This window comes from Acinonyx jubatus, chromosome F2 (assembly GCF_027475565.1).
Source record: "Acinonyx jubatus isolate Ajub_Pintada_27869175 chromosome F2, VMU_Ajub_asm_v1.0, whole genome shotgun sequence".
Taxonomy (NCBI): domain Eukaryota; kingdom Metazoa; phylum Chordata; class Mammalia; order Carnivora; family Felidae; genus Acinonyx; species Acinonyx jubatus.
The window spans coordinates 16,215,964-16,230,065 of record NC_069394.1 but is presented as its reverse complement, the minus strand read 5'-3'; the positions used below and the strand labels follow the sequence as shown (position 1 = coordinate 16,230,065).

General features: G+C 42.9%; 1 protein-coding gene across 4 annotated transcripts in view; it reads left to right on the top strand.

Annotated features, from left to right (window-relative positions):
• The window catches only part of FER1L6 (fer-1 like family member 6), a 155,496-nt gene that overhangs the window by 137,028 nt on the left and 4,366 nt on the right, over nt 1-14,102 (top strand). For 2 of the 4 annotated variants that reach the window (XM_027063947.2, XM_053208155.1), the window contains 2 exons: nt 418-659; nt 2,094-2,257. In XM_027063947.2, coding sequence (XP_026919748.2) covers nt 418-659; nt 2,094-2,257 — 406 coding nt within the window. Of the gene's footprint in view, nt 1-417; nt 660-2,093; nt 2,258-10,421; nt 10,871-14,102 lie in introns of those variants that run through there. The other 2 variants (XM_053208154.1, XR_008292528.1) reach the window with 2 other exon arrangements.

The window sequence follows — 14,102 nt, the reverse complement described above, 5'->3', positions numbered from 1 at the left end:
AGAGAGAGAGAATCTTAAGCAGACTCCACCCTGTCAGCACAGAGCCCAATGTGGGGCTTGAACTCATGAACCATGAGATCATGACCTGAGCTGAAACCAAGAGTCAGCTTAACTGGCTGAGCCACCCAGGTGCCCCTGAGTTTTCCTTCTTTATTGCATGGGGCTTCAGGGCTATCCCAGAGCAATTGAAGACATTTCCCAAATCTAGCTTAGAATGAGAATCTTGTTTCTGTTTCAGACCCTTTGACTCCTATTTGTCTCTTTCAGATTTGATGGAAACTTCCATCTGAATCTAACTATATCATCATTTGAAAACTATGAGCTGTGGCCACATTAAACTAGCTAAATCACTCTTGATTATACTGATGCCTGAATAATGGACTCAGAGTGTGTAATTCCTTTTCTGTGTTCACTCAGGTGGATAAAGGGTTTGGAAGATGACAAGCAGGAGACAGACGTGCATTACAACTCCTTGACTGGCGAGGGGAACTTCAACTGGCGCTTCCTGTTTCCATTTCAGTACCTCCCAGCTGAGAAGCAAATGGTCATTACGAAGAGGGAGAACATCTTTTCCTTAGAGAAGATGGAGTGTAAGACACCAGCCGTGTTGGTGCTTCAGGTTTGGGATTTTGAAACACTGTCCTCAGATGACTTTCTGGGTAAGCCGGTGACTTCGTAAAGCTCAGATTAATGTTAAGGGTTTTGTCCCAGTTTGGGGAGAGTTCGGTCTGATTTAGCTACAAGGATAATTTCGGTGCAATTTATGATAGCAAAAAATTTAGAAACACTCCAAATAGCCAATCATAGGGGATTGGCTGAGTAAGTTACAGGACATCCTTATGGTGGAAGATTATTTATTTATTTATTTATTTATTTAGCACAAGTGGAGGAGGGGGAGCGAGAGAGGGAGACACAGCATCTGAGGCAGGTTCCAGGCTCTGAGCTGTCAGCACAGAGCCCGATGTGGGGCTTAAACTCACAAACCGTGAGATCATGACCTGAGCTGAAGTCAGACGTTTAACTGCCTGAGCCACCCAGGTGTCCCAGAAGATACATTTCAATCAGATTTAAAATCATCTTTGCTCTACCACTAAGAAGCCTGTTAAATTTTGAGCTAGTTACTAGTCCCCTCTGTACCTCAGTTTTCTCCAGTTGTAAAATGGAGATAGTAATATTACATACCTCAGAGTGTGTTTAGAGCTGTACATGTGATAATATAATTTAAAAACTCATACATAATAAGCACCCAAAAAGTGATAATCCTGCAGCCATTAAAAATATTCATTTAGTGAGTTGGAAGTTATACAGGATGCACTAAGTGAACAAAGAGTGTAGAAAAAAATTCCTTTTCTGTAAAATATATGTTTATATGTATCAGAGACAGAGGTAATCAGGGACAGGCAAAGAAACAATGACTGTCATAGGATAAGAACTAACGAGAGCAGTGGTCAACTTTGGGGGGATGGCATTTTATGGAAAATTTTTCTATTAATTTTTTGCTTATGTGTGTGCTCTAAATGCTTATAATTAACAAATATTATTTCTGTACTAGGGAAAGGTTATTTAAGAGAGAGAGAGAAAATACTCTCATGTCCTTATCTTCCCCTCTGTAATATTCACTCATCGCAAATACTTTGGGGGAGCCCACTAAGTCTTGGAGAGTAGCTACAGAGATGATAAGGCTTGGTCCCCCACCTGGAGGGGGTTAGTGGACTCAGAGGAAAGTGAGCTGGGGGAGGAGGTTCTTATAGGTGGATCCACACTAAGGCAGAGGAGAGCTCAGAGGATAGGCACGTAATCCCACACATTCAGGGAGTAGATAAGATGCCCAGCAGTGATGACACCTGACACTGAGGCTTGAAAGTTATATATTGTAGCTCTGCCCCTGTCTACTACCTGCTACATTTGGTACGTGTCTTGGTCATATTTGTATCCCCAAAACCTAGCACATGCTAGTGACCCAATGTGTACTGGTTGAATGACCAGTGAGTGAATGGATGGATGGATGAATGAATGAACGAACGGGTGGGTGAATAATTGGTGGTGATGGACTCTAAAGCCCTTCTGTAACTGTTAAGGGCATCTCTTCACAGGCTCCCTGGAAATGAACCTCAATAGCTTCCCCCGAGCCGCCAAGACTGCCAAAGCCTGCGATCTTGCCAAGTTTGAAAATGCAAGCGAGGAGAGCAAGATCTCCATATTCCAGCAAAAGCGTGTGCGGGGCTGGTGGCCTTTTGCTAAAAGCAAAGAACTCACAGTAAGTGGCAGCTGTAGGAGAGGGGGTTGGGAGGCAGACAGGGGACACCATGCTCTTTAAATGAGTCATTTTGTAAACTTCAATTGGAGTGCCTTGAAGTGGCACAGAGTGCTTTAGGGCAAAGGTTCCGCTGAGAAGCAAGAATTTTGAAAATTTTATAAATGCATTAAGCTTCTGTATTTCAGCATACTTGATTTAATAGCCATGTCAGGGTGGTTTTCTAACTTCTTGGCTTGAATATATGCCCCTGGCATTATTTTTTTTCCCCAACATTTCTTGAAATTATGCATGAAGTCTTGACTAATGTACAATTTTAATGGAATGACCTCATCCCTTCACCCTTAAATGCAGAGACTCCATTTTAACAGTGATCCAGACTTTTAAAATTACCTTGAGAGGGTAGCAGCAGGGAGAGCCATTTCCCCTTTCCCTGCGTTGCCAGCCCAGTCTGGACTGTACATGGTGCAGGGGCTCAGCTCATTCACAAATATTGTGAAGGAAGTTCTTGCAGCCTTCTTGGTCTTCTGAAAGGGAGAGTGGATGACCCACTTGAGAAAAGGGACTGCATTGGTGGCCCCTTTCTGTGCTGCCTTCTCCTCCTGGAGAGAACACATTCTCCCCTCCTCTCCTGTACCTAGTGGCAAAAGCACACCTGGGTTGTATCCCTTGTGGCCACACTTGTTTTTCTCTTGCTGCTCTAGGGGCCCAGTGAGGATGAGGCAAGGATTCCCTTTGCACCTGACTCAGTAAATGGCTGGTGCTGGCCTTACTCTGTGGCATCTAGTCTTATTGTGTTTTGGAGGAGGTTTTCTCTTCCTGCCATTCTCAGTTGAACCGCCTCTGATTGGTGAGGTTGGGTCAAGAGAATGAGGCTGTAGGCAGGCTCATTCTTCCCCCTCTGGCCAAGTACACGTTGAGGGTTTATTGCATGGCCACTTCTGTACTCTGTTCCAGGCCTCATGGCTTAGCACATTACAGATGTTCAGTCAATGAATTGATTGATGAATGGGTGAATTCAGAAATAGAGGAAGCACGGCCTCTATGTTCAACCAGCTCAGAGTCTAGCAAGAGGGACGGATGTGTTAACAACCCCATCGTGCATGAAGTAGTCAAAGCGTGTATGACCCAGGGAAGGAAAAGAGAGGAGGAAGGGAACCTGATTCTCTTTCAGGATGTCGAGGGTCAAGCAGAGCATCAGTTTTTCAAGAACAAAGGATGACGACAAGGTACTTTCTTGATGAAGAAGAGGGTAGATAACTACTTCAAGTAGAGGAACCATGAGGGGTGCAACATGGAGGCACCAAGTCTCCCCACATGGAAGGCTACCTGCCCACCAGTCAGAGTTGCCAGAGTGCAGTATGAGTTTGGGAAATGGGATTGCCAAGTCCCTAAATCCAAATTCATGTGTTTTGACATAATTGCTGCTTCTATAAAATAATTGACAGTAATTATGTATGCATGATTACATAATGGCAGTCATTTATTCCACTTTTATAGCCCTTTAGAGTTTGCCAAGTACGTTCAGATCCCTTCTGTTATTTCATTTGACCCTAGTTGACTCTCTTTTAGTTTCTGTGTCACTTACTTCTTTCATTTCATGCAACACATATTTATTGAGCATCTATTAAGTGATAGGCCCTGGGAATAAAATATGAGTAATAACAGACATAGTCTCTGCCAGCATGGAGCTTACAGTCCAGCATCAAAGACTGACACACACAAATGCAGTCACTCACAGGCACACCAAGAAAGCAGATTCTTAACAAGGACCGGGGAGGAAACAACATGCTGAATTAAAGCATATCCACTGCAGGTATTCGCACTCCATATGGTGGTTGGAGGCCTTTCTGTGACTGTGAAACTTTTAGGTTGAGGTCTGAAGAAGGAAAAGTAGTAGTTTTCCGTCAGAAAAACACAGAAGGAAATGTGTTACCAAGTAGACACCACAGGCAGAGGCCCTGAGGTGAGAATAAGTTTGGTGAGAGGGAGAAACTAAAGTAAAACAAACCAACCCTCCTCCCTCCCCTGACCCCGCCATGAGCAGAGCATGGGGAGGAGTGAGGGTGCAGCAGAGGGGAGACCAGAGCCGGATCATGCAGACCACGACGCCATATTGAAAAGTTTGGGTTTTATTCTCAGAGCAGTGGGAAGCCACTGAATGGTCAGGGAGGTGAGAGGATCTGAATGGCACAGGAAACACAAGTCTTCGCTGTTTATATGGATAGTGAGTGGGAGGGGGTCACAATGGGAGAAGGAGAAGAAGTAGGCAGAGATGTAGGAAGACAATGATAAAAATGTACCTGAAACATAAACCCGGAGAAGAGACGCTTTGGAGAAGGACAGTTGGGTTACTGTGTCAGATGCCCTTGAGTGGTCATATAAAAAGCAGAGAGTTGTCCATTGGATTTAGCAACCTGGAGGTCATGGCGACCTTTTGAAAGGGAGTGTTGTAAAGGCTCATAGCAGCACTCTTCACGATAGCCCAAGAGTGGAAATGTCCAAAGGTCCCTCAACTCATAAATGGATAAACAAAAGGTGATACAGCCATACAATGGAACATAATTCAGCCATAAAAAGGAAGGAAGTGCTGATTCAGCCTCCAACATGGATGGGCCTGGAAAACATGCTCAGTGAAAGAAGGCAGTCCCGAAAAACCACATACAACATGATTCTATTTATGGGAAATGTCCAGAAGAGGTAACCCATAGAAAGTAGATTGGTGGTTGCCAGGGGCTGAAGGGAAGGGGAATGCAGAGTGGCTGCTAACCGGCACAGATTTCTTTTGGGGGGTGATAAAAATGTTCTGGAATTAGTGCTGATGGCTGTACAGCTTTGTGATTATACTAAGATCTACTTTATTGTGCACTGCAAAAGGGTGAACTGTATGGCATGGGAATTATATCTCAATATATAAAAAGCAAGACCCGGGTCGCCTGGGTGGCTTAGTTGGTTGAGTGTCTGACTTTGGCTCAGGTCATGATCTCAGGGTTCATGAGTTTGAGCCCCGCATCGGGCTTGCTGCTGTCATCGCAGAGCCTGCTTCAGATCCTCTGTCCCCCCCCCCCCCACCCCGCCACCTTTCCCCTGCTTGCTGTCTCTCTCTCAAATAAATAAATAAAAGGTGGTGTTGGCAGAATGGTGAGGACTGACACAGGTTAGCGCGCACTGTGGAGCGAGTGGGGATAAGCTAGTGGAGACAGCATGTGTAGACTCTGGAAGCCTTCATAATTCCACCTTCACTCCTACCCTCAAACTGCGCCAGCCACCCTCAGCGACTCTCGTTCCCCAGCCGCTCCCTGTTCGGTCCCATACCCTTGCTCTTGTGTCAGCTGGTGCTTCCGCCTGGAATGCCTTGGCTCCCTTCTTCTCGGGGAAAACTCCTCCTCCTTAAGTATTTTGAGACTCCTTTGAGCAGTCACCCCCCTCTGGGAAGCCTCCCCGGTACCCTGGCTGGGAATAGGCTTGCCCGCCTTCATGCTTCCAGAGCTCTGGTCACATAGATTTGCAATTGTCTGTATGTGTCACGGTTCCTCTGCTGGGAGCAACCTGAGCCCAGAGACTGTGTTTTCTCTTTTTGTTCCTTTTCAGAAGTTTTAGGGTCTAACGTGGTTTCTGGGGCATAGTACATGCCCAGTAAATTTTTACTGAATCAATCAATTCAGAAACAATTACAACACTGACCTAACAATCAAAGAGATTATATGATTTCCTTCTCTTTTTATTCAGCATACTGAGCACATAGAAAGTGTTCAACAAATCCTCTTTGAGAATAAATACATCAGCACACATTACTTGTAAGGCTAAGTGTCACTGTAGAAACCAGAGGATAATGTGCCAAAGAAATAAGAGAAAAGAGAGGAAGGCTTTAATGGTGGGAGGTTCAGAGGATACAGATAGGTTGTTTGAGGACATATGGAGAATGGATGTAGGGGTGTTTAGGTTGTGAGAGTCTGTTTTTCTAGACTGCATTAAGTATTATGCAGTGGTTAAGACCAAAGATTGTAAAAACAGACAGCTTAGGTTTGAATCCTGTCCTCTCCTAACTAGCTGTGTGACATGAGGCAACTTACTTAATCTCTCTGTGCCTCAGCTTCCATATCTCTAAAGTGGGGATTCATAATATATACGTATCTCATGGGGTTTTAGCAGATAAATGAGTCCATATACATTAAGTGTTTAGAACCGTGAAAAGAAACGAAGACCTACTGAATGAGAACAGGCTCTTTATTTAGAGCTTTGCTATGACAAGAGTCAGCTACCATCATCCAGGTTTGATGGAGATTCCGAGACAGGGGAGTAGGGAAGCTTTCTGATGGAAAAAAGAGAAGGGTTCAGGTTTGCTCTGTTTGGAGGTGGTTGGCAGGCGGAGTAACTAGAAGCGGGGCATCCTGTGTGACCGGATAAGGGAGAATATTGAGGGGGGGCCCCAAAACTAGGGAATCAGCCTCAAACAGGCAACTTGGAGATGGACACCCACAGAAACTGGGTGGGAGGGGTGCTGTCCCCCTTGATGTGTAATTTTCAAAGAGATGGCTCCCAGGTCTTCGGGAAAGGCAGTTCCTGGGTGTTAAAGACAAAGAGCCTATCTAGTATTTAAGAGGATTTATACCCACTTCAAAGAGAGGTGAAAGGGCTTACAATTACAGTTTCTACAGTGATGCTCTTAGAAAAAGGAGAGGGAAATCTCTTCCTTTACTTTCCACAGGGAATGGTAAGCCTTTTATTTTTAATTTTTAATTTGGTTTTGTCCTTACACATCCTAAAGGGAAAATGAGAATTGACTTCATCCCCACCCACCCGGAAGCCCACAATCCCGGGTATAACCCAGTTGCCCCTCGTCCGCTGTCTCCCTAAAGGAACCAGTAACCACACGGAGGAAGCTAAACCAGTAGCCCCCTCCCTGTGTGGCAGGGAGCTGGACCAGCTGGGAGTAAAGTGGCGAAATGGAAAACCTCTGTTGGGGTCCACCATGTCCTGAGGTCCTTCCGTCTCCGAGTCTCAGTTCCCACATCTGTAAAAGGAGTGGGTTGAACTGGGTGCCTGCAAAGTGACTTTCTAGCATGGACACCCTCTGCTTCTGAACTTCCCCACCCCCCCCCCTTCCTGAAGGCAGCAGTCAGGAGGTCACCGTTCCATTCCAGTCACCAGCTGCCCAGCAGGGATTTGCTTACAGCCCCTGCCACCTGCCAGGCTTATTTTTAAAGCTGCTTATCTGTACACTCAGGCAGTGTAATTTAGACATTTGGATCACAAAGCTCCTCGTGTGGAATTTGGCTGTCCTTATAGTAAGAAGAACATCTCCAGGTGGGATTTCCAAAGAATGGGTGCCCTTGGGACGAGGGGAATGTGTATTGAACAGGTGCTTCGTGAGACACATTGTACTGTTGCATTGTATGTGTTATCCTACTAAAAGCAACCTTTGAAGAAATCACTTCTTTAGAAGATGAAGATCAAGAAGTTTCTTTTACAGGTTAATCCTGTAAATTGACTGCTAAATAGCCCAGCTAAGTCTCAAGAACACCAACAACTAAAACTAAAAGGATCCACATAAAGACAGATACCATATGTTTTCACTCTTATGTGGATCCTGAGAAACTTAACAGAAGACCATGGGGGAGGGGAAGGAAAAAAAAAAAAAAGAGGTTATAGAGGGAGGGAGCCAAAACATAATAGACTCTTAAAAACTGAGAACAAACTGAGGGTTGATGGGGGGTGGGAGGCAGGGGAGGGTGGGTGATGGGCGTTGAGGAGGGCACCTGTTGGGATGAGCACTGGGTGTTGTATGGAAACCAATTTGACAATAGATTTCATATTTAAAAAAAATTAAAAGGGAGGTTTCTGTGTTTCTAGTTTAGCGTGAAAACAATTGTCAGTGGCTACGATAGCCACACGCTCATTCACTAGACGGTAAAGGTTCAACAATGAATAAGACAAATTCCTGGCATCCAGAAGTTCACAGCTTAGCCGAGGAGGTGGTAGACACACAGATCATCTAAACAGTATGTAACCAATTCAGATTCTCTAGGAGCAGAGTGGGTATTTTCATGTGAAGATTATTTTAAGACAGAGTAGGTAATATGCATTTATAGGAAATTTAAAAGACACAAGAATGTAGAAGGGAAGAAATAGTACCCACATGCACACAACCCAAAGAAAGCTATTGCCAATGTCTTGGTTATTCCCAATTTGTGTGGATTTTGGTCAATTTTACATAGTAGTGATCATTCCATATGAAAAATAGTGTCTTTGTGGGGGGGCTTGATGTCCTATTGAGCAATCCCCTACATTGTAGTATCAGTGTTATTATCAACTCTGTATTCTCAAAAGAGAAGTGCTCAAAATAGTTTAGTCTTTGTGTTTTTCTTCAACATTTATTCATTTAAAAAAGTGAAGCATTGGAAACGTTGAAAGAATAGGACAGTGATCGACCATATATCCACCACCTAGATTCAACACTTGTTAATACTTCGCTGTACCAATTTTGTCTATATATGTGAGTATATAGTCTCTCCTTCTCTCCTCTCCACACACACATGTACTTATTGGCTGAACCATTTGAGAGTAAATTATAGACATTCCAACACTATACCTTGTTAAAAAAGATATTCAAACAGATAAATATAATGATCTAATTGGCTTTATTAAACAATTCATGAATAGGGTCGCGTCCATCTAGCAAGTAGGGGAACTCCCCCAACTTAAACAAAAGGAAGGTTTTTAAAGGCAAAGAGAGGGCATAAAGAAAGGAATTTATTGGCAGGAAATGCATTATTTGGGCAAGGTGCCCTCCTAAGAGGAACCAAAGGGTCTATCAATAAATTTCCAGATTGAAATTCCATATTAGCTGATTGAAGGTTAAATTCCTGGGTTGGGGAGGGGACTATAGTGAGGGACATATTAAGTCTTGATTTGTTGACATGGGTCTTAACCTATGGGCCTGTGGTTTTCTTTTTAACAATTCCTGAATACTTCAGCATGCATCGCCTAAGGATATGGTCATTCTTGTCCATAACCACAGTGCCATCATCACATATAAGAAGTTAATAATTATTACCTAATCTGATATCTATACCGTATTCATTTTTCCAGCTATAAGGAGGATACCCTATTACCCTCAAAATGTATTTTATAGCTCTTTCTTTTTCAAAACAGATTCAGTCATAATTCATGTGTTGCTTTGGTCTATTTTGTCTTAGAACAGTCTCCCACCATTTTTGTCCCCGTGACATTACCTATTTGATGAAAATAGGCCTGACTTGCCCCATCGTTTTCTCATGATGAAGCTTATCTTATTCTCTGACCCTACATTTCTTATGAACTAGAAGTTAGGTATAATGGCATTATCAGGTTCAGGTTAAACATTTTTGGTAATAGTTAAGACCTGATACTGTTTATTTCATGTTGAATCATGCCAGGAGGCACATGCCCTCAGATGGCCTCACTAGTGGTGATGCTGCGTTTGCTCACTTGGTCACGTTGGTAACCATGAGATCTCTTCATTGTAAAGGTACATTTTCCTCTTTGCAATTAGCAAGTAAGCAATGGGTGACACTTTAATACTGTGGGAAATTACTGTCCTGCCACCACCTTTCACCCAATGGTGATCTTGATTATTTCATTAGTGTTGCAAAATGATTTTTCTAATCCTTTCTTCCTTCTTTACCCATTCCTTCTTTCTTTCCTTCCTTCCTTTCATCCATCCATCCATCCATCCATCCATCTCTATCTACCTGTCTGTCTGTCATCTAGCTATCTAGGTATCCACCCACCCAGCCAGCCATCTATCAATATATCCCTATCATCTTTCTATGTGTCTAATTCTATCATTCTTTTTCCATTTATTAGTAAGAATTCTGAGGAGAGCACTTGTTGGGATGAGCGCTGGGCATTGTATGTAAGCCAATTTGACAATAAATTATATTCATAAAAAAAGAATTCATCTGTTAAGAAGAGCTTTCTCTCAACAAATGGAGATAAATTATAGTCACCACCTCTTCGAGAAAAAAAAAAAAGACAGGATAAATGTTTAATTCTCTTCATCAATTACCACATTTTAGAGTCAAGGATTGGTTCAAAAGAAACCAAAAAATGAGATTTTTTCCCCCTTGCATCTTTTTCCCCTGGTATCACTATGGACTTACATATTTAAAAATATTTTTACTAGTTCTGCAAAGGACCTAGAAATGAAATCACCGAGTAGTAAGAAGACTTCTAGCAATTGGATCCTGGTTTCTAAATACCCATCTCTACTGACAGAACCAGGTATCTTTGGCTGACTCCAGGTCTAGGACAGATAGAACACAAGATGAGCCTGGGACGTATCCTTGTGACAAATAGGACAGTTTGAACATCCAACAGAATAATGACTGTGCTTTGCATGTTAAGCTTTTTCTGAGTTTTGAATTATTTTCTTAATTTATCTGCCCACAAATGGCATTTCTAGAGTATGATTATTTAAGGTAATATACACACACTTACATGGACGTTACATGTATGCATGCATACATGTGTGCATATACATGTATGTATACATGTGTGTGTTCCTCTCCCTAAAGGACTTTGCCACACACATCCCCACCATTAAAGTATGAAAATGCTTTATCTCATACCAGTGAAAGTCGTGGTTTTAAAAAAATGTTTATTTATTTTGAAAAAAGAGTGCAAGTGTGGTGGGGGAGGGACAGAGAAAGAGGGAGGGAGGGAATCCCAAACAAGCTCCAGGCTCGGCACAGAGCCTGACATGGGGCTCGATCTCACGACCATGAGATCATGACCTGAACTGAAATCAAGAGTCTGACCATTAACCCACTGAGCCACCCAGGTGCCCCAAGAGTTGTGCTTTAATAAGCAATCATTATTGGTGAAGAAGGCATGTCTGACCTAAAGGACCCCCCCCCCCCCCCCCCGCTCCTCCCAGGGCATCCACTCTCTGAGCTCAGTGAAGTTTGAAGTCCATAAATAACACACTCAGTACAACCAATCCAGTCTTTTCAGGACCTTTCCTTATCATTTTCTTCCATCCATAGATGTCATTAGGTTAACAGATAGTTCTCAAGCTGTCCATTTTTTTTCTAGCTCTGATTGAAAATTACATTTGGAGGCTATTATTAGCTTAAGACCTCTCCTTGGTGCTTGGTTGAATGTCAATAATTAAAATAAAACTGGGAACCCTGTGTGTGGAGAGATATGGAATGAGGAGTGGCATTTATCAGAATATGTCAGTAAACACTTTCTTCCTGCTGCTTGTGTGATATCAGAAAAAATGCTCTGTGACCACTCGAGCAGGGTGGGTAAGTGGGGGCAAGGATCTTCGTGATAATAACCAATGACTTCTGTGCCTAGGGCAGAATTAATTTCATATTCTCTGCTTCAATTTTCTTTGCATCTTTCCCTCTGTGGGAATCTGGATTTTCTCTGGGTGTTTTCTATGGGGGAGAAGATGTTTCCTGTCACATTATGTGTTTCCATCCATGAAATAGTGTTGAAGGTAGCAACTATAATTTTTTAAGAGTTTACTATTTACCAGACACTAGGTTGAACACTCTATATGTGTTATTTCATTCATTTTTCAAAGCAAGTCTGTGGGTAACATCTCAGGACAGTGAGTTGGAAGCCCATAACTCACCCAAGGGAGCACAGCTAGCAAATGACAGAGCCGAGTGTCAAATGCCGATCTGTCTGTCCCAAATCCTATTTCACTCAGCTTTTACACTATGCTATGCTATGCTACACTGTAATAGTCCTTATGCTACCCAAGGTTATCCCTTAGATGGAAGCCAAAAACATGTTATAATGCCTGGGCCACGGCAGTGACGATGGAGCTTCTCTTGAACATTTCAAAAAAAGACACATTTATTCAGTGTTATAAATAGCTTGTTTCTTTTCTTCCACAAAAAAGGGACTCTTGGACACATTAAATAGCAGAGGATACGATTTGGTGTCATAGCACCTTGGTGCACATCCTGGCTTTGTAACACAAGTTAGCAAACATCATCTTGGTTTCCTCAGGTATAGAATGGGAATAAAAATGTTGTCTACTTTGCCAGTTGTCAGAAGGTTTAAATGGAATAATGTACTTGTGAAGCACCATGCAAGTTATACAGCACAGTGGCTGGCCTGATTATTAAACAGTGCACAACGAAGAGGCAGCTGTGACCCTCTTACCCTCTTACTCTGGTCCTAACTTATCCACGGTTGACTTTTGTCCTCTCTACCAAAATTCTGGAGCCCAGCAATTGGCTAGCAACTCTTAAGCTGACTCTCAAATACAGAGGATTTGGATGAGGTTCCTAGCATATAAATATACTGCTCAGTAGAGCTTATTAGGTCACCTCTGAAAGACCTCTGGAAATAAGCCCTTTCTGCATATTGGAAACCTCTCTGCCATGAGTGGTAGGCTGGCCTCTTGGGTTTCTTCCAGCCGTCAAGCCTTGCAGGGGCTCCTGTCTTTCATGAAAACTAGAATTTGCATTAAAGCACATCTGGCCATTTGACAGGTATGGAATCTGAGGCCCAAGAAGACAAATGCCTTTAAGTGACAATTATGAGGCCATGAGCCAATCATCTTATGTTAGAGTTAGGAAAGTCCTTGTAAAACTTTGAGTCCAATTATCGGGCAAATCCATGAAGGAATTGGGAGGCAGCCTGCTCTCATGGAAAGAGCATGAGGTTTGGCATCATACAGACCTTGGTTCAAGTTCCAGTTGGTTGGTTTATTGCCTGTGTGACTTTGGGAAAGTCATTTGATCTCCATTGCTTCATTTCTCCATCGATAAAAAGGAGACCTACTTTGCTTGTTGCTGAGATGGGTTGATGGATCAATTGAAAGGACGTAGGCAAAGTGGGCATCCAATAAAGCATTGCAATCACAGTTCGAGTTATAGTATTATCACTCTACTGTTGATACAGGCAGAGTGGTGTGGGGTGACTAGAATGGACAGAAGCTTTATATTCCTTCTTCCTTGGTTTTCAAATGTTTCCTGAGTAGCTATGTGTGCAAGTCATTACCTATGGGGGTCAAGGTATGTCAACAGAAATGAGAGACTACATATACACATACTTTTAAAGAAAATTTCTGGATCATAGGACATGTGATGTGGTCTGAGTTGGGCCAGGGTTGTGGTCTAAAGAATGGATGAGACCACCTAGATTTGAACTCATGACTTCACTTGTAATAAGCCCATTGAATTTCTTGACTAATTCAGACATCCATGCCACTGCCTCTTCTCTGGGTTATCTTCTCTGGCTTCAACCCCACTCCAGATACAGTACTCGTCTCTAATTTATCCCATGATTACATTTTTGTGGGTGCCAGCAACCATCCTGCTTGTTAAGGAGTCCTGATATTTTGGGGGTGAATAGGTAAGTTAACACAGGCCCATTGGTTCATCAGAACCTTAAATATTTTTACTGGGATAGGAAATCAGGTTATGCCCCATCCATATGTAATTCCAAAAGACAAACTTTAATGACAAGCGTGGGTCTAAAATACTTCTATGATGTTCCAGTCCCCTACCAATTCTGTTACCTTGAATTTCAGTCCACAAAACCGAAGGAGAAGAGATAAGTTCCCCTTCACCAAGAACAGGAGCTCCAGGAGATCAAGGATCCTATTTTTCTTCAAAAAAATTTTTTTAGCTTATTTATTTTTTGACAGACAGAGAGAGAGCAAGGGAGGGTAGAGACAGAGGGAGAGAGAGAATTTCAAGCAGGTTCTGTACTGTCAGCACAGAGCCCAACACAGGGCTCAAACTCACGAATCATGAGATCATGACCTAAGCCAAATCAAGGGTCGGATGCTTAGCTGACTGAGCCACCCAGGGGCCCCAAGGATCCTGTTTTTCTT